General features: G+C 41.8%; 1 protein-coding gene across 2 annotated transcripts in view; it reads right to left on the bottom strand.

Annotated features, from left to right (window-relative positions):
* Positions 1–21,366, bottom strand: part of trpm7 (transient receptor potential cation channel, subfamily M, member 7) — a 40,084-nt gene that overhangs the window by 18,189 nt on the left and 529 nt on the right. The window contains exons 2-17 of one of the 2 annotated variants that reach the window (XM_030414356.1): positions 12,372–12,451; positions 11,188–11,226; positions 9,651–9,852; positions 9,140–9,353; positions 7,650–7,774; positions 7,339–7,510; positions 5,105–5,279; positions 3,747–3,870; positions 3,371–3,443; positions 2,103–2,203; positions 1,521–1,655; positions 1,385–1,438; positions 1,149–1,289; positions 784–918; positions 394–671; positions 81–302 (exon numbers count right to left, since the gene is read on the bottom strand). In XM_030414356.1, the coding sequence (XP_030270216.1) occupies positions 81–302; positions 394–671; positions 784–918; positions 1,149–1,289; positions 1,385–1,438; positions 1,521–1,655; positions 2,103–2,203; positions 3,371–3,443; positions 3,747–3,870; positions 5,105–5,279; positions 7,339–7,510; positions 7,650–7,774; positions 9,140–9,353; positions 9,651–9,852; positions 11,188–11,226; positions 12,372–12,451 (2,270 nt within the window). Of the gene's footprint in view, positions 1–73; positions 303–393; positions 672–783; positions 919–1,148; positions 1,290–1,384; positions 1,439–1,520; positions 1,656–2,102; positions 2,204–3,370; positions 3,444–3,746; positions 3,871–5,104; positions 5,280–7,338; positions 7,511–7,649; positions 7,775–9,139; positions 9,354–9,650; positions 9,853–11,187; positions 11,227–12,371; positions 12,452–21,366 lie in introns of both variants that reach the window. The other variant, XM_030414355.1, reaches the window with a different exon arrangement.

Genomic DNA, 21,366 nt, shown 5'->3' with positions numbered 1-21,366 from the left:
ACACACACACACACACACACTCCCCCCAGATTCTTGTTTGTTACCAAAAATAAAATCTAAATGGAACATGAACCTTGTACCAGGAGTTCTTGCGCATGTTCAGCCTTCCCATCCACATGTCTGACAGCAGCATCTGGGTGCAGGTGTGAGCCACAAAGGGCCGCAGGTGGGAGGAGACGGCCAACTTCAAGCAGGTGGAGTTGCTCCAGTTCTTCAGCTCATAGGTGAGCAGCTTCATGGCCATGGTCTCATCCTGCCTGAACGACTGCTCCAGCAGGTCCACCGCCAACGTGCCAAACTCACTGAAATACGTCAGGACAGATGATTCAGTTCATACCTTTACTTACTGATGGGAGAACTTTGACATGTAATCCAAGCCACACGCAGACATACTTTGAGTATTCCTTGAGCTCCTCTGAGGTGTCGTCCACCACGTCGCTCTTCTTGGCCTCGTAGCCCATAGACCGGCAAAGCTTACAGGCCACCAGTGCCTTCGCCATGTTCTCCTCGCCGTGCTGCCAGAAGAAGAGCGACATTTTCTGCCTCTTCATCAGCACAGCCCACACCAGCAGCTCGTTGAAAGGATAGGGAAACCGCCGCGTCTCTGGGTCGTCTATGTCCACAATCTCTTCTTTGCTTCTCTTTTTGTTCTGCTCGACGGTGGACTCAAGCTAGGAGGAGGGGGAAGAAGCAAACTTTTATTTTTTCCCATTTTACAGTGCCTCCTTAGATGAAACAGGTTTTCATCAGCCTCATTCCTTTAGTTGTATGGGAGGAGTTTACCTTGGGTTTGTATGGCTGTGCAGTTTTGATGAAGTGGTTGTGCCTCGTCTTCTCCTTCTTGTCAGCCTGCATGCTAAAAGACTCGTGACTTTTCCTCAAATGAGAGCCAGGACCTGCTGTGTGGCGCCCTGACCTCTGTGCAGCACATAAATACATATACAAGATTTACTTGATTTATCTTCCACTGACTTCATTACTGTGAACAGTTCATCCAATCAAATTTGAAGGCCTGACACAATACATGCCATGCTTGAACTCAATTGTACCACTTTAAATAAAGTTATGTGTCAAATATTAAACAAGATAAAACTTTTTTTTGACATTTCTACAAAGAATTCCCAGGAAATGCAAAAGTTCAAACGCACCCTACTGCTGCCATGGAGATTGTTGTAAATAATTCTGAAGCGTTTCCTGGTGTAGTTGCACCTGTAAGTCCCGCCCATCAGGTACTCAATAACCAGGCCCACATCAATCAAAGTGATCTTATAGTTTGGAGGCAGATGACTCTGCAGGGAAAGACACAGAAACAAAATGGCGCATGAGACTGAAAAGACGGATGAAGGTTTACTGATAAAAATGATACGAAGGAGACGGATTCTACCTGTTTGATGTCTCTAACCAGGTGCAGGAGACCTGGGTTGCTGCTTGGTTGTTTCTAGAACAGAAGATACAAAAACATTAACAACACTTCTTAACAGTTGATCCCTTTTATTCTGGCGCATGTATCATCATGTTACCGTGTTGTAGAGCTCCTCCAGCCGACTGATTGTCAGGAAGCGGTGCATGCTCACGCCGTTTTCTATGAGCAGCTTGACAAAATCCACCCTGTCCATCACGAGCGCATCCAGCATTGCTTGCTCCAGAGAGCTCACCTAAAACACACAAACAAAAGATAAACATGCTGTTACGACGCATACTTTTATGGCAAATTATTATTTATAAAACAAACACGATGAGGGGGAATACTGCCAAATGACAAAAAATAACAAGCCATGCAAGAAAAACAAATAAATATGATCCATCCTCTCATTCACGCTGAAAGCCAGGAATCCCCACGTTTTAAAATAAACACGACCACAGAGGGCAGCTTATGAAGACAACTGTAAGAGGGTTCATGTTACAGTCAAGACAAGCAGTTCATGGCAGCCGGCCCGAGTCCGGTCCCTCGGCTCCTCAGGCTGCAGATTGTGGTCTGCCGAGAATCTGGGGTCATTTTGGGCAAGTCCAAAGGTTTGACGCTATTGCTGAGCTAAGCAAACATCTCTGGAAACAATGACACACATACACACACACACACACACACACACAAAAACACGTACCAGGAGCTGCTGTCCGTACACAAACACATGATTCTTGGCAATGTCTACCCGGTCCCAGGCCAGAGTCAGGACCAGCTGATCGAAGGCAGTCGCGTTTGTGCCTGAAATACACAGGTACAGCCGTGAGTAAACACGCACACATAAACAGATATGAATTCCCAGGCAAGTAAAGCCTCATTAACTGTGTATCTCCCGTTAGCCAGCTAGCAGGATTAGAGGGGGTTTGTAGAGTGGGGCCAGGGCAGTAATACAGTCAATTACACACTAATACACAGCAGATTAGACAACAAAGTAAATCCCTCTTCAGTCTACCGCTCTCTTCCACAGTAATCTGCCGTATTGTCCACTAGGAGCCATCTGAATCAAACAATCATAATCACTGTACACTGTGTGGCTCAAATAAGAAACTCAACAGGAATTTGGACTAAAAATCTCTAAACTGACTTCTTAATAACCCCAGCTTTCACGCTAAGTATTCTACAGTATATTCAGCAACAGCTTTTCCTCTTAACTTCCCATTTAATATCCTGCCTGTTAAATGAATTGAATCATAATGGACGAGGAAAACGGCAGCACTCAATAGTCTTCGAGAGCCTTGAGAGCTTTCTCAGCTCCGGGTCCTTTTGAGGATGAGTTACTGTTTCACCAAGATAAATGCGCCTCAGGCTGACAAATATTTGCCTGGGTGGGCATTTTCAGTCAAGGGGCGGTTTGTCTTTTGAGCGTCTGAACCCGTTTCTCAAGACTATCGATCAGCTGCAGTCAATCACAAATTCCTCGCTTTTGTCTGAAGCCGGCAGTGATTTGCTACACCCTGCCACATTCAGAGCGACACCCCCTGCCCTCTTTTGAAACGTTTGTTTTGTACTTGAAATAAAGAACAGGCTGGTCAGATCATAAAGTGGGTGTTTTTCCTCCTTTTCTAAAGCATACAGAAAAAAGGAACAACACAGGTGAATGTCCAACTTTTCTCTTTCTTCAACAGACTGCAGGGATGAAAGGACTGGGATATGCAGCTCAGGGACTAACTGTGCTGGAATAAGGAGGCCCTGTGAATGCGAGCAACATGATCTCCTGAGGAACACAAAGAGAAGGGCACACAGGGGGGAAAGCTGTTCTCAAAGCATATCTATATCAGAACAAAAACATTACAGAGTCTTGAAATCTTAATCTCCCAATGCCAACAGCCTCAGCATATGAATAGACCGAATCAACTTTATGTGACTTTTACTCTCTCAAAGAAGTTCAGAGAGAAGTCAGGCACTAACCTTGGAGTAAAGCCCTCAGAATGGCTACGTCGATGTCCAGGTGTTCCTCGGAGCTGATGTGAAACACAGTTATCTGTTTTCCAGAAAACAGGATAGCACTTATTAACATGTTCCCACAGACATTCTCTAGATGTTATACGGGTGTGTGATATGTGATACATTAATTTACAAACACAAGACCGGAGTAATTCACAGTTGTCTCTGCTTCATTGAGTAGACAGCAGCTTCATTTCCTTTTACTTCTTCTGAAGCTTTTGTGTTTCAGGAAGTTTATCAAGCAACTCTGACCTTTGCAGGTTTATTCCACTGTCATTAAAATGTTGATATAAAAAGGGAACCTGAATGATAAGAGATTAACACATGTGCATGACTGTACCAGTTCTTTGCTCTTCATGCACTCCATCAGAGTCTGAAAGAGGTGGATGGCATCGCTCTGACTGAAGTTGAAGGTTTTCTTGATGGTTGCGATGATGTCAGTCTCCACTCCGTCAGGAAGTCGTCTGCAGAAGAATTACAGTATAACATGATTACAGTCACGCTTCTCAAAACCCACACGGCTATAAAACGCTCAAAGTATAGGTTTGATTCCAGCACATGTCTGTCTAAATATCCTTCCACAACACAGTGAACTCCTTAAAGGCCTTCAAAGTCAAAATATTATGTCCACAACACAGGACAACATGTTTTGCATTGTCCCTGAACACCACACACGGCGCCAGGACATCAAATTTGGCTGAGCCTTTTAATTACAGAAGTGAAGACTGTTCCGACTTCCTTCCAACTGGTGTTGCCGCTAAAACAGAAATGACAGCACGACTAGCAGCTTGATTATAACACCTTTAAAATCTTATATCTGAGATAGTTTTTTAGTTTTTATCAGTTTGACTTCAGCCGCCAGGGTTCTGTAACGTAAAATAAAGGTTAGTTATACAGTGGAGTACTACTGGGGTCGAATGACAGCAGCTTGTTTTACTGCATATTTTGTGATATTTTAATATTTCTCCACAGAGATTTAGGCTGCACAGATAAACTCGTCTCAACCTTTTTTGCTCTGACTAATGAAGCTCATATTCACAGTTAAGTTAGCCGAGCTTACAGAGCAATACATCCTAAACTGGAGCATCATATGCCGTAGATGGGCAGTAAAACTGGATCCTTACATTGGATCACTGAGGAGATAATTATAAGTTTATGAACATATTTTCATTGAGTTAGAGGGTGAACATTTTGCAGCAGTACCTGCAAATATCCCTTGCTGATTAAACCTGTCAACAGATTACTTTTAACTGCACTCTGTCTTATAACACATTGGGCTGTGGCTGGGTTGTTAGACATCCTTCCAGGACAAAAATAGATGAGCGCCACCAACGACGCTGACATTAAAAGGAAATGGGAAAAACAAGGAACATCTCTGTCTGACAACACAGTAAATAAGTCATCAAACAGCATCGTACTGCCATTTTGGTCTTTGAATCTTCTTTTTTTACCATTTCTAAATCAAACCTCTAAGTATTTGAAAAGAACATGTGCTGAAATCTTAATTTTACAAAATGTTATTTGATTCAATGTCGGGTGTGTCATGATTGTTAATATTACTGTTCCTTCATTATACTCAAAACCAAAAAAAATACTTCTGTAGTGTCAAATTCTTTTTTTTTGTTTATTTGCTCATTTTCGTTCCCCCACCCACCCCTTTCCTCTGCATTTGTGTGTGTGTGTGTGTGTGTGTCGTACCCTCCCTCCTCTGTCTGCTTGTGGACGTAGGCCAGTATATCAGCAGCGCGGCCGGTCCCCTCACACACCACCACTGGGACAGGAGGGCTCTCCTGAAGGTACTCCAGCACGGTCAGGATCACATTGGGACCCCCCTCAAAGATGACAGCGACGACGGGAACACCCTGACCGATTCCTACAAGTAACAAAGGAACAAAAAGAGCTTGTGTCATGTCTGGGTTCCATCGCTTCAACAATCACATAAAACAGCTCCACCCAACTGACCGTTTGTAAGAGGTTGAGATGATAACTGCCAGTTTACTGTTATCACCTAGCTTCTACCAAGCAAAGACACATTGACTTCACAATGATTGCACCTTACAGTCTACTCCTGTCTGTAGGGTATGTCATGATAATTCACTGACATGTCTAACATGCTGTAGGTATTCATGATGTGATCTGCTAAGTAACAGCTCAACTACTTCTGCTTGTTGCACTTATGAAGCCAAATTGCTTGCAAGAACTTAAAGGGTAACTCATACTCGTAAGTGTGTGCAGGTCTTGGGGAATACTACTGCATATGTGAAAATAAAGTAATATAGAAGCCATTTATGTCTCTAGAGGAAGCTGCATGTAATCAGATAAATTCCATTCAGTGATGTCATTCAATGGCTATAAAAGCTGTAACACTATTGAACTCATTGTGGATGGTTAAAAAACAAATGATCAAAATGGATACAACAGAAACAGAGATATCACTTTTTTTATGCCACATATTCTTCTTCCCTCTCAAAATCTAAAATGCCAACAGGGTTCGTACACATTTTTCAAGGTCAAATTCAAGCACTTTTCAAGCACTTTTAAGGGTCATTTACAACATTTTCCAGCACCTTATCGCTGGGATAAAATACATATCTACAGGAATATATATACACTCATGATTATTTTTTCACTTTTTATCACAATAATGTACATTGTATTATGCTGTAAACATCTAAAATGATGTTTCATGATAGCAAAAACTTTAGAAATTAAAGGAGAACACAAAGTGTTTTATCCAAAAAAAGGGAAGCCACTTGACGTTCTCCAGGTACACTTGCAGCGGGACAAAGAGAGACCTGAGAGCACCCTGTAATTTTCTTTTTTGACATAAACTTTTATAAGCTTTTCGCTTATTTATCAAAGTTTATCGATATCGAACGTGTCATCAGTCCAAATTGCATCAAATTCACCTTCTCCTCAGCCATCCTTCTCTATTGCTACCAGGCTGCGTGTGTGATGATTCACACACACACACTTATTTTATTTCTCCTTGTAATAAGAAAACTATCCAGTCTGATCCCAATGTTGCCAAGACACAGAGTTATAATGTCAAGCACTTTCAAGCACTTAAGCTAAAATCCAAGCACTTTTCAGACCTTGAAAACACAACATTGGAATTCAAGCACTTTCAAGGAATTCAAGCACCCGTACGAACCCTGTGCCAACATTACCCACAATGCAACTTAGCCACTGAGTGACATGGCAGTTTATCAGATTACATGCAGCCTATTCTGGAGCCACAGAAGGCTTTATACTACTCTTTTCACATATGCGCCTCAAGAAAAGTGGTGGAGTTGCCCTTTAAGCACAGCATTTACATACTCGGATGCAGTAGGTGGTGTCATGCACCTTTACAGTTGGTTCTGCCAAAAAACACAGAGGAAGAAGGAGGAGTAGGAGAACAAGGACAAGAGCAGCATGCAAAACATGTTGTACAAGGTTTCCAAGAGAAGAAATCCATCATCATCATCATCCATCTTTGCTCATTAGCTCTTAGCCTTTCTATCCTCAGGTGTGCATCAACTACAGGTAATGAAGACAAAAATGTGAAATCATCAGTTATCTTATTGATATCAGCTACAAGATACAGCAGCATACATTTTAAGTTCAGTTAAATCTTTCTGATGACCAGGTTTATAGTCCTCCCAACAATAAAATGACCACAAAGAATAATCAGAAAGACAAAAATAAACTCGAGTTGCCAAATGTTTTTAAAATGACGCCATGGATTTTAGGTAATTAAATGGATCAAATGTGGTATTTTGACTAGAAGGAGATGAGTGTATAAGTGAGACACACAAAAGATGTCACAGCATTATCTCAGAAGATGATACCAAGACTGTTTCAGCAGATCCTAATTGATCTCACATAATCTCCTGTTTCTCAGGAAGCCAAGCAGTCGTATGGAAATGTACGTTTCTGGCTGTACTCACGTGCATGTATTCTTTGGAGGTTGATGTGCTTCTCAAGCTCCCGCCGCAGGTTGACCTCGGCACCGTACTTGCCCACCGTCCCATCATCCACCAGGAGGAAATGAGAATGCAGATTGTTGAGAACGTTCAGTTTGCTCAGAGGGTTCAGCAGTGTCTGATAAGGAGCTATGATCTGCAGGGTGGACATGAAGAGGTGGTAAACAGAGAGAGGAGAGGGGAAAGGGGGTAAAAGGAAAGAAAAATGACTTCTGTCATGATAAACATAAAAGTACGCAGATCGATTACAAAAAAGATTGCAACAGTTGTCTTACGTCTCTGCCGAGGAGATCATTCCTGTTTTCAATGACTCCCCAGGGTGCGATGCCGATAGTGCAAATTTTCTTTGATGATCTTGAACAGTGCTCTTTGAGAGCATCTCCAACATGCTTCGCCACACCTTCGGGAAGGATGCATTAAACAATCAATATATACATTTATCCTTGGACTGGAGTTGAAGTTTTTATTGCTACTTATCCTTTTGGCATACCTCACCTAAAATGTTGGCAACTGAATAATAAAACTGGCCCCGTAACATGTACATACAGTATATTTCAGTACAAATCTATGACCAGTAAAAGAGGTGGTTAATACTGCAGGTCCTACTACCCATGTATATGAAAAGAAATAGCCAAAACACCTGAACTTCAGTGACCAAAATGCCACATATAGGGCAAGACCATATTGAGTACATTAGTCCTTGGGGTTGCTTGTGAACCACAATCCTCAGCTAATGGATCTCATGGGTTCAGCAGTAATTTGTGAGCCAGGAGACCGTCCCAACTGGCCAGGGTGCCAGAGGAGGCATTAAAAGTAATCACTGGTCTGGGTAATTGACCCTGTGAGTAATGATTTAAACACTATGATCAGACCACACCATCTTTAACGCCACGCTGTGGCTGCAGACACACCTGGGCCACTACACACAGCCAAATGACACGCTTTGAGCCCGGTATTACAACTTCTGCTACATCAGCGCATCATACTGATGGTGGCTGTACAATTTAAGCATGAGAGAGTGTTCATTTAGGGAATCTGTAGGAGGTGGAAAGTAATTACTTATCAGCTGCTATATCTATTCAAAAACAATAATACCAATCGTTTACTACACTCATAAAGTACAACATCACGATGTAATACTGGCTGTGATATCTTTATCTTATTTTAGAACACTTATTCAGTTCTTGTTTGCATGTCATTTTTCAGTTCAAATAAAGATGGAGATTTTGATTTCATTGATGCAAGAACCTAAACCAGTCTGAGCTGGTTTTTTTAAGCCTGCAGAGCCACAGTGCCAAGACTTTTTACTCCTGTAGGTTCAAGGAAATCTGTGCCGCCTACGGGCAAAGAAAGTAAAACCATGGCAGAGATTTATGCCTTTCCTTTTTTGGTAGAAAATTACATAACTAGCTTAACCACATCCACAAATAAAGCAGCTACTAATACTGAATGTGAATCTGTGAGTTTGTGACAGAGCTGCAAGCCAGTTTGATTACATGTTTCTTCATCTACCTACTGAAGAGGTAAACAGTCTAGTTTCCTTTACTCTTAGGCTTGCTGAGGTGCAACACAGCTGAAATCCACCATTAAATACATCTGAGGGTTAGTATAAAATACATCCCGATAATCAAGAAATGCTATAATCCTTAGAATAAGAAATCTCATGACTTTCCTGGAACCTCTCTTAACTATACAATTTTCCAGCAACACCACACCCAGCAGGGGGCACGTGGACGACTAAACTAATCTCTTTATGACCACATACCTGTGTTGACCCCTCCGGTGAGAATCCAGGCCCCGGTGGTGACTGCAGCTTTTATGAGGCCCTTGCCCACAACCTGCTTGATGCGAGGGTGCAGCTCAAAGTTCTGGACTCCTCCATGGACAGAGATTAGGATTTTAGGAAGCTCCATCTGCCACTCCTTCAGCATCAGCCGCAGGATGCTCTCCGGCCGCGAGTCGTGGGACAAACGCACATACTGCCCGACACACACAAGAAGAGCATGTTCATGTGAGCGCATACAGCAGAGAAACGCAACAATTTAGGAAGTGGAAACCAACAAACCCTTTTAATTGAAAAATCAGTGAAATGATAAATTGCAAAAATAGCTGTCATGAACTTTCTGTTCATTGACCAATTAGCTGATCCGACTCATTTCAGCACCAGATTTTAATAGTCTACATTGTTCAAAACAACTAGAAATGCAGTACAATAACTGTGTAAGATCATTTCCTCACAAATCTGTAAAACAGTTATCAAACCCTGCCAAGCTTACCTTGGCTCTGTATGAGTGAGACCCTCCCTGGAAGTTGATGACACCATAGGCGTCACAGGGGCTCGCCTCTGTGTGTTTTTCCACCGACCACTCCTCCACCGCGGGCAGGTTGGGGTTTTCACCCAACTTCACGTCCGAATACTTCGTGGCCAGGCTGGCTGTGAAGCCAACATGCTGCCGGACCAGCCGCCCACAGCAGCACCTGCGGGTGGACAGAATCTCTTGTAATTGATAATGCAATTATTAATTTATTCAAGTGTTCTTATCTCACCAGCAGTGATGTTACAAAGCTGCACTACACAGCAGATAAAACTGAATACTGACAATATAACATTTAAATGAAGCTGATATCCAAAGGATCCCATGCTAAACCTCATGAATATTTATGCTCTGTACCCTTAAGCAAACAATTAAGAAATAGTTTTTCCATATGGACCCCTCGCTTTAACGCAAAAACTAAGCAACACACAGAGAAACTAAAAAGAACCTAAATGACATTCATGACATAAACACCAATCAGGGTTTCTGGTAAGAAATTAGCAACACGGATATAATTCTTTGGTATATTTACTAATGCAATATATAATGAATAGTAAGAGATGTTCTTAAACATATATTGTGCACAGAGCTGCAGTAACTATATTTGGTACTTAAGGGTCTGGAGAGCACCCTCTTTTGTTTGTTATGTTAGTATGGTCACTGAACGAGCTAACTACCTACAGCAGTACCCAACCTAGAATCACACACCAAGGAGAACTAATGTCTCTGGTTTTACAAAAAAACCCCAAACAATAATAACAAGAAAAAAAATAACTTTTCACGCTTGCATAACCACTGTATAGCATTTGCCTGTATGGAAACTATTACAGTATATCAGAGTTCAGGCTAGTGTTAGCAGGTATAAACACTAAAGCAAACTGCTGTCCTGGTCAAAGAATGTGAGCAAAGCAGGCAAACAGGGTTGTGTCAGAACGGGAAAACAATCTCCTATAACACTAGTGGCATCTAACAATACAACGTAATACAAGAACAATGTGTTTTCTTTATTTCATCAGCTGGGATGGATGCTGACTTTTTTTTAGCTTTAGCGTCACTCTTTTACGACACTATCATGTATGTAGCTATCAAGCACATAAAAAATACATATTACAGGGTTAAAACAAGTTGACTAAAAACTTTAAATACACACTGGAGATATTTTTAGCAAAATTATGGCGCAAAATTCAATTGACACACTTTCAAGCCTGAAGGTGAGCTTTACTTTAAATGTGTCTCAAGACTGCATTACTACGACAGTTAATGACCAACATGAGCCTCTCCATTTCGTCACCTCCTTTAATGAACTTAGGCGAGAATGTGCATCCTGACAAACAAAGCCTGGAAGTTAATTGTTTCCTGGGGAGGGCTGCTGTTAAGCAGAGTTGCGTTGTGAAAGACTTTGCCTGCAGGCCTTTTCTGGTGCAAAGTAACTTGTTAGCATGTATTCTTTCAGGCTAATCCTGTCAGGTCACAAAGAGCGAGTGAAACAAATACTTACCGGACTAGCTGTTGGCAAATCTGGCATCCTGGAAGGCATCTGGAAGGAATTTCACAGCAGCATAATTAATCATTAATCTAAATGTAAATAAACTAGGACCTTATACATGTGATACATATGTAAAGACACAAAGATAGTCTGATAGTCTAGTTTCTCGGTTAGAAAAGAAGTTCTGAGTGGACATTTGAGGACATTTTGGAAGGTTATCTGTCGGCTAGGCAGGCAGCCCAGTCAGATTGGCCTTTCACTAAGAGAGCCTGATGAAACCTGCCAAGGGGACTCTCACTTTGATCGCAGTCACATGCAGGCCTTTGGCCCAGTGTTAAATGGGCCCATGTTCACCAACACCTCCGAATCAACACAGACAAGCAGCACGTACTGAAGTTAGAGAAGAAAAGCCAGTGGCAAATAATTGATGTAAAAGAAAACACAGGAGACACAGTGTCATTGTGAGTTTACAAGAAGAAAGGAAGGAATGTGACTTCTTAAAGTGTAACTAAAAGCAACAAAAACAGGAGGTGGTGAAATAGTAATTTTACGTAACTGTGGGAAACTGCTTGATATTAAATAACTGAAAAATGTTTGGTTTTCTTTGACTATTTCTTCACTACTGGACCACTTTCATAAAAGCTGCTGTATCTTTTATTGAGATATTTCATGCAGGCTTCTCATGCAAACATGGCACATTGTGAATGAGTGGCCTACACGCCAACCAATAAGAAGCCTTCCATACAGTTTTAACACTGCTTTGTAAGATTCCAGTAAGCCTGCAGAAGAATCCCTCTATATTCGACAGGAGAACATTCACATCAGTTACCCACATACACACAGAACATAATGTCTTTTTTTAAATCAAAATAACAGCTGGTAGGGAAACAAATGATTTAAAATGGCATTCAGAAAATCCAAACATCCTAAATGACAGATTGATAACACATTAATCACAAATCCCATCGTTAAGACTGGGAGAAGACATGACAAACAGGTTCATCACTGGTCGTCCCTCTCACTTAACACTGTAATCACAGTGACAGACATAAACATTAAAATTATGTAGAAACAGACTCATTTACTCTTTGGAGAGTAGTGGTTAGGGTTTGGGCCTACTTTAACACACACCATGCAATTACAGCGTTTCCATGGCTATCACCACAAGGCGCACTACAGTACGTCTAAGAACATACCTGTGGGGGTCCTTTGACACTGGAAGTATGTACACACATTCCCTCTTGGTGAAAGTGCTTTCTATCCAGGGTTTCTGGGACTGTGGACAAAGAGAAACAGTTTGTTATTATGAGCAGCAGACAGCCGCTTGTTTGCCGTCCATGCTGCTATTATGTTTGGATTTAATAATTTCAAGCTGCTAAGCAAACTGTTCCCCAGGGATGAAAAATCCAAATCTCCACTGTGCAGTAATTAAGTGCTTTTACAAACATTATTTCAATTGTAGTTTCACAAAGAAAAGCAAGTGATAAAAAAAAATTGTGGTTAAATCAAAAGTGTTTTACTTCAGTTAGAGCAGATTTCTCTGAAAATAATAAACTCCAAACATCCTAAAAGGAAGCTTGTAACCCCTTAATCCAGGATTTAGACTAAAATCAAAAGGGATTAGAAGGTTCAATAAATAAATAAAAAAAACTACTAAATTAATTTAGGAGAAACCACAGTTCTGGAGGTTCACCAGCTACAGTCTGCCAACACTATAACACTGCAATAAAACAATCTCATCCTTTATCACTGTTATTTTAAAACAAAGATCTATGTTGGAGGAATTTTCAATTAATGCCTTGTGCCTTATTGTTCCTCCAGTACATGACCCATGAGCGATTAGCCCTTATTAATCCCTTCCAGCACAAAGAGGGAAACCTGCAAACACCGTCACCTGCTTCACACCAAAGCGTTTCAACTATTCCTGAAACTCAAACAATGGTATTACAACTACCGCAGAGGAAAATGCTGTGAACCAGGCAATTACAAGCGAGACATTTCCTGCTGAAGCTAGCTGCAAAAGTTCATTAACAGTTAGTTTTTAGTCCTCTCATCTATCCCTTAAGGCAAATCTCGGGTGCCATGAGTCCCATCCGCAGCAGATGTTGTTCTACGCTGCTTACAACAAGTAGTGGTTTTAACAGAAACAACAAAACAAACAGCAGTCATGCCACCGCTTGACCAGCGACACCGATCCACTGTGTGTGTACCTGGATGTCCTCCTCTTCATCTCTGTGTTTAAGGGCTTTGTACAGGAACATACCAAAGCTCCTTCATGCATCTCCTGGACAAACCACAGTCACCACAGCGTCCCCTGACCACTGGATCATCAGCGAAGAATCACTGCGCTTCTCGTAGGCGAAATAAACGCAAGTTCCCCGCAGGTCTCAAAGTCTACGACGATGCTGTTACCACACAGATCCGGCATAAGTTAAAAGCTGAGTGATCAGTGAGGAGGTTGCAGCCTCCCAACTCCATCCACTGTTAATCTGTAAGAAGACACTCAGGGGGCAGATGAATGTGTCTGAGACCAACTAGATATTATACTTAGGCTGGGGAGAAAGAGACGAGGGAGGCGGGGGTGTGGGAGAGGATTAGCGGATGGGCAGAGGCCTCAATGATATATACCTAGTTGTCTACTGAAGACGCACCACCAACTGTGATTCATGCAGTACACACAAACTCTCTCCCAAACACACTCAGCACCCGCACTTATGCTTCAAGAGGCCCTCTTTTATTTTGACACTCAGAACGGCATATAAAAACTCATTCCAGATCAAAGTGAGCTGATGCAACTTAATGTTGACATCTTGATCCGGTGTACTAATGCAACATGGAACACACATGGGTTCACATATTGACATAAGGTGGTGGCAGTGATGTACCGTCATATTAGGCCTCCCGTATGGAAAAATTCTGCATCGGGTGTGTGCTCACAGCTTAAACTCCTCTTTCTCACAATAGTGGCAGCACTGCTGGAGAACACGACCACGAGGTGGGAAATGATGACATCAAACATAAACACTGGTGAAAGTCTCAGAAGGGGGTCTTGATAACGTCATCTCATTTTAGAGTTGAGACCACTGACATCAACTTTTTGTCTTATTTCATTTCCATTTTGCTCACATGCTGCTGATCTTGTCTCTATAGCTGTTTCGAAAAGCAGTTGAAAAGTTTAAATGTATTGTGTCCTGGTTAATAGTGAGATGGTGTATGGAGGTGGGAATTCTTATTTTTGCAGAGGGGATCATTATCCCTTTTAATATGGATGTATGCTTTGGCCAAACAATGGCCTGAAGGCTTGGTTAACCACAGTTTACAGACAAACCTTCAATCAAGTTGTCTTATCAAAACCACTTATTAGGAAGTGAAAACCAAAGTGAGTGCACCTGGAAGGTCGATAACAATCCCTGAATAAACAAAAAAAATAAAAATCTGTGTGCATACCTAGCTATGAAAGAAAGATAGAAGTCCTAGAAAAGAAAGTTAAATCTTATTGTTACTCACTTTCTTTTTGAGTTCACGTTCACATTTGTCCTTTTAACATGAAGCTAGAGCCAGGAGATGTTAGCTAGGCTTAGCATAAAGACTGGAAACCTTCGGAACAGCTAGCCTGAATATACTTTATCACATTATCTTCTCTTCTCTGACAAGCGAGTCAACACACACAGTTGTGCCCACACAGCGCCGCTTCCTCTCACTTACTAAAAGTGATGTCTTCCCGCATATAAGGCAACTATTAGGCAACTAAACAAGGACAGTCCAAGGATACAAGCATGCCCATATGCAAGCAATGCTACAGATCAGTGCTAAGGTAATGCATGACATCAACTAATTTAGCAATGAACCTGCGCCTGAAATAGCAACATGGTGATTCCACTCTTGAAAGAATTTAAAGAGGTTTGTGAGGTTTTTAGTTGTCCTAAAGTTAGCCCAACAGCCATGTGTGCTTCTCAGAGCTAAGCTAATCCTCCACAGAGCTATCAGGCCTGAGAAATCTCAAACAGCAGTCTCGGTTGAAAGGAAAATGCACTGTGATCGGAACTTAATTAACTTGGATGCTATTGTGCTTAACACACATTTCACAAACCTTGCTATATCTATCTTTCAATAAGAATTTAAAAAATGTTCTCGTCAACATATTGTATTACAGTTGGAAATGCCACCATTGTGACAACACCCCCTCTCCCTGGTACCAAAATCCATCTTAAAAGCACCTGTAAAGCTCTATAACCTTTTCAGAGAGCGAGCCTCTAGTATTTATGCTAAGCTAAGCTAACCTTCTCCCGGCTCCAAGTTTATATTTGACAGACAGGCATAAGAGTATGACTAATCTTCTCAACTCCTCAAGAAGTGAAAGCATACTTTGCAAAATGTCAAATTGTTCCTTTAAGTTTCTGAATTTTTAAGCTGGCATTTCAATAAAGGGAATTTGTATTTGACAATTCACATCTTGTACATTATAATTTCATTATCAGAAGAAAATAGTACTTGAATATAGTGTTCACTTTATAGTGGATGTAAAAGCGTGTAATTACAACAAAGCTGATGTCACAGCAGGATAAAAACAGATTCATCTAATAGCTTTAATTGGTAGGTTGGGTTCTGGTGAGTCCTGATAGAAATACAGTGTCTATACAGGCTTAGCATTCAGTCTCAAGACATTTTGAACGCATGAATTTCACTCTGTTGCCTCATTAGTTAGTTATGTTGTTGATGTGATGTTATTCATGAGCTTCCTTCCTTATAATTGAATACCGCAGGTCATTGACTCCTCAGTGCCCCCTTCCTCATTGAATTAGTGACCCAATCTGCATCTGAAATCTAATTCACTGTGGTGATTCACTACCTGCTGAACTAGTGACAGAAGTGAGGCACACCCTGCGACTTAAGGGAGGTCTTTGTTGCACTGTGGATGAACGCCTTCAACAAAAACACGAGTGTCGTCTCGATCTAACAAAGTGTTAATGAGGCAGATAAAGCCGGGCTGTCCCCCGCTAACCTGTAACCATGGTACCTGAGAATGTCAGGCAACAAAAGACTTGAGAACTTCAGAGCCCTTGCCAAAAACACACATACACTCACAAACTCTCTCACTTCCTCGCTCCCTCCCTCTTCCTCTCTGGCTTCTTTCTCTGAGCCCCTGGTTTTATGATTACTCCGTTCCTGTAGGAAATAAACCTGGCACCTTTCCATCTTTCTGTGATCGACTGCATGGGATGCAGAGAGTTTCGATTATCGGCAATCGTGTGTGTATTCATTTTAATCACATACAGTCACCTTATCTTTTAGAGCCACATTGAAGTTTTCTTCAACTACCCCTCAATATCCCGATACATCTGTAATAGGCCAATATTGGCTGATATATCAGTCGGGCCCTGTTTCCGACTGTGACCCCCCCCCCACCCCCCCCCCCCACCACTCACACACTGAACTAAGAAACCTTGCCAACTGAGCTCTTCCTTCCCTTCCTTCTTTTTTTCCCCAACAATGTAAAAAGGCTGGCTGGTGAACCCATCATTCCTCTGGCCCTGCCTGACGTAATACAGGGAGAGATAACATCTGGCTTGGCAAAAGCCATTACCCATTAGAAAGAGTGGAGGATACAGGGTCAGCACTATAGTGTGAGCAGTAGCCACAGAGAAGAGTGGTTCTCAGAGAACCAACAGAAAGAACTAAATTCATTTGTGCAGTTTTATCTTTTTTTGGCCTGTTTAATTTGAGACTGTTATATTGCAGCTATATGGCTTTCAGGACTTTCCCACTCTTTGTAATGGAAGAGATAAGGTTCGGATTTAACAGAATGTTTTTTTTCTATAAAAATACAGTAAGTTAAACTGTTTCACTTTTTTGATATAGACTCTTGGATTTTTATAGGTTTTTATGAACAATGAAACATTAGTATATGGCTATAGCTATAAGCATGGACAAAGAACTGGGGCATCCTCCACGCTACAGTGAGCAAAGTCTTCTGTCATGAGTTTTTTCCACATCGCTGTTTCTCTTTGCATCAAGTCACATCACAGGAGAAAATGCAGTTGTACTGCACAACCCACTGAGATACAACAAAAAAATCTGGATATAGACATTGTACTTTTTGGAACTGCAATCAATTAGAGCTTAAATCATTACACGATGGACAGAGGGTAAATGGCAAAAATCGTTTAGGTAATTTTTCAAGAAAAAATGGCAACAAATTCTATAGTTCCAGTTGTGTAAATGTAAACATCTGCCAGTTGCTTTATTTAATGACAGTAAAGTGACAGATAAGGCCTTGGGTATAAGGGTGTCAATTGCGATGGAGTTGTTTTATTATTTTCACAGATTTTAAAGGGCCAAACTTTAAACAGTCCATTACTAATCTGCTCCTAATCCAGCAGATAATTGGCGAGCGTTTGATGTATGAATAGAGCAGGTCATTGTCAGAAGTGGGCATGTCGATTACATCAAGGACGTTGAACAGTACCACAACTACATGTGGTATTTATATGAACGCAAAAACAGTCATTATTACATAGGAGTCCTACTCCTTCTGTATGCCCTACCCTGGCGCCACTACTGGACAAAACCCAAGGCAGTATTTCCTGCAGGTGAGAACGCATCAGAGATGGACTCTTGACCTGATTCAAGTGAAAATGTTTGAGGCGAGGGCCAGGTCAAATCTTTCATTATTTGAGACCAATCCAAAATCAAGTCTTTCTTCCGCCTGAGCCTTATTAAGTAAAGTCCTCCTGAGCAAAATAAAACTCATGACTCAAGTCTACTGTCTCTGATTAATAACCATAAAGACCACACTAATAACATGGCAGGAGATTTAGCGCCTTTGAACATCTTCCTTTTAAAGCTGAGGCCGTGATTAATGATGATAAAAGCTGTGCTACAAATTTAAGCAACAAAAAGAATTAACGAGCACCTAATTATGCACACTCGACACTGATTGTCAAACAGAGGAAGGTCATCAGAGCTCAGAACAAAATGTTCCCAGGTTGTCACAAGTGCTTTACCCAGGAAGGCCACAATATCAGCGCAAGCACAAGTTCAATTGAAATGATTCAATGGTTTTCTATTTGAAATCTTCACAATACATCTCATACATCAAGCGAGTCCACGTCAGATCTCAAGTCCTGACATTGGTGACCTCAGTGTGTGGCTCACATCCAAGTCTCAAGTTTACAACTCTGCCCAGTGCTACCTGTAAATGTTAGATCCCTGAAATGATGAAGTGTGCTACAAATACTGCTATCCTTTTGATAGAGTCAAAACCAAATCCTACTAGGCCTTTATATTAGCTTCATTAACCAAGATTATATCACACATTTCATTTTAACACAGACGGACCTTATCAATTAGCAATTCTTGCCACATCATACAGTAGTTGTTCAGAGCTCTGGGCCAATAAAACATTGTTAAATGGAGGGGAAGGGTTCACTATGGCCCTATGATAAGATCCCTGGAAAGCTGCACACAGTAGTTAAGTCAGTTCATACAGTCATGAGACCAAAGTGTGACAGCTCTCCAGCTCTACCACTTGTAGCCCCTGGACATAGTTCTGAAAGACGGCACAGCATGGGCTGATACCATGCTGGCACGCCACCCCGAGTCCTACCTCCAAGCAGCTGTATAACCTAGAAGTGTAAAGCATATGATTGCTATTCTTCTCAACATCTGGTGCTCATGGTTATGTGACCTAAGAAAAGCCGCCAGAAGCCAGGATATAATGTTAGTAGTTAACATTTCTGCAAACCACAGATGCGCCCAAGCTTGTACGTGTACCCATATCGACATTTGTATAAATCGTGCCATATCAGGTTCACGTTATGTGTTTATTACCTGACTTTCACATTGGGAGTTGGAGGGGGCGGTGGTGGATTTACAGACAATATGGGCTGCCAAACAGGCGAGCATAGTTTGAGTTTCTGCCTTTGTAAGTGTGAAACTACTGCATTTTTTTTTTACCAACATTTGTGGCGTGACAGAAACTGGATATTTTTAAAAGGAGAACTCAGGACAATTTCCAGCCATGTTTGTGGCGACCAAACCGGATATTTTTCCACAGGAAGTCGAGCAGTCTCCATCTCCAGCTGTGATTTTGGCAAAAAATAAATAAATTGGACATTAAGAAAGGTAAAGTTGCAGCATAGAGAAATATAAAGTTTGACCTTCCCATTGGTTTTCCAGAAACTTACTCAGCTAACATTTATACTGGCGACTGGGTTGAGGAAAACACAGGTTTAACCAGTCTAAAGATAGGAGACAGCAGCAGGGACAGTTTGGAGTCACAGCTACTGAACCTCTGCTTGAATAAAGAAGTCGGACCACAATAAAAGCATAAACATGCATCTCGCTCAGTTTGCACAAGCGAGTCAACTGCTTGACCAGGAGCTGCAGCTCTGCAGAGTGAGCAGAAAGCAATGGGGGGGGGGGCTCAGCTGCATAACAACTACAGAGGCAGGACTCCATTCATAAAACCAACAAACTGAGACTGTGACCAATTTCTTTAAAAACCCCAGTCCAGGGCCACTGGAAAAACGTTATCAGTCATCTTCAAATGGGCTTGCGTGTGTGTGTGTTTGGCGCAAATGGATTAGAGCGTGCGATAACAGAGCTCAGAGAGGCATGCCTCAGTTACTCCGCAGGCTGCAACATGCACGCAGATACACACACAAACGCAAACAGAGTGGACAAACACACACACACACACACACACACACACACACACAAGTGGTGTGGGAGTCGTTTCTGGAGCACAACAAAGTGATGCAAGACCATTTTTCTACCAGCTCACAGAGCGCTAACGCCTGAGCAGATGACCACTTTGACCATCCACAATTACATAAGAGACTGTGACTCCCAACTCTAAAGGTCTATTAGCGATCGGTGATATAGATCAAATCATGCTGACTGCTCTGATTAACCAACAAGAGTTCATCAGACTGCTTTCAGACAGCAGCACCAGGAGCGTCCCTCATTCAGGGGTAAGCTGGGGCATGTGATCAGCTCAGGCCGGCAGCTCTGTGGGAAATGAGACAGCCAAAAGACAGGCGCCGACTGCTGCTGCGGCGTCTCACAGAATAAAAGGTGTATATATAAAATAAGGTACTGTGAGATGAGACATCATCGGATAATTGGGCAACGACATGTTCCTTAGTCACAACACGGTGAAATGAACCAATCTGATAAAGGAATCAACGGTTCAATTCCAGATAAATGTGCAGCTAATGTCCGTCTGTTTAATAGCCGTCTTCTGATCCCTTCTCACCTTTGCCTTGATGTATTTAATGTGGCAATAATCACATATAAAAAAAAGGTTACGTGATGATATAAAATAGTCTAAAGTCTAAAGATTCTATCTCATTATTCAAACTGTGTCTCTAATTTTAATATCTCAATGTCATGTCTTTAATTTGTTGGAATCGCCCGATCCCCTCTGGATTGATTTTATACAAGATGGTCTATATCACAACATATATAAATATATCATGATAGAAGATGTTATCCATGTCTCTCCTACTCCTACTCTGAACTATCTTCGTACAGAGTATACTATGATGTTGTGGATCGTACCCAGCTGAAACGTACTGTGTACAAACAACACTGTGTGGTCAAATCTGACTCACAGCTTTGGCTACCAGTCATATTTCTCTCTTTTCCATTCACCCTGAGCTCATCAGTCTGCCGGGACTGGAGGGACTAGACAGGAAATACCTGGTAAAAGAGGAGGCTGAGCTCGTCACGAGGAGGAGGAAGAGGGCACATCACAATTTATAAACACAAACGCTGAGACGAGTCTTCAGCAGTGTCTGCAGCAGACAGGCCCAAGACATCTTAACTCCCACGGAGTAGCGCAGAGTCATGAGTGGGCGTACAGAGGTCTCACAAAAAAGAGTCTGAGATAATAAATGCACTGTTTAAAACATCACTTAACTTTCCCCGACGCCGGCGGAATAAAACAAGCCCTCAGTTTGAACAGACTTGGCAGCCATTCAAGGTGGCATTGACTTGTTACTGGCAATGACAGTGTGTGTTCTCCGACATCTGAGACAGCTTGGAGAAATGTGTCTTCTGAAAGTGCCAGCTGCTCTGAAGTGCCCTCTTTCGTGTGTGCTGTGTCCGGTGAAGTGGAGCTCTGTCCTTGTTGTCCTAACGGCAAACAAACCGCTGCTAACATCAGCCCAGCTAGCTGATAGCTAG

This window comes from Sparus aurata, chromosome 4 (assembly GCF_900880675.1).
Source record: "Sparus aurata chromosome 4, fSpaAur1.1, whole genome shotgun sequence".
Lineage (NCBI taxonomy): Eukaryota > Metazoa > Chordata > Actinopteri > Spariformes > Sparidae > Sparus > Sparus aurata.
Note: the sequence above shows the minus strand (reverse complement) of the source record. Positions and strands in the feature narration are given on the sequence as shown.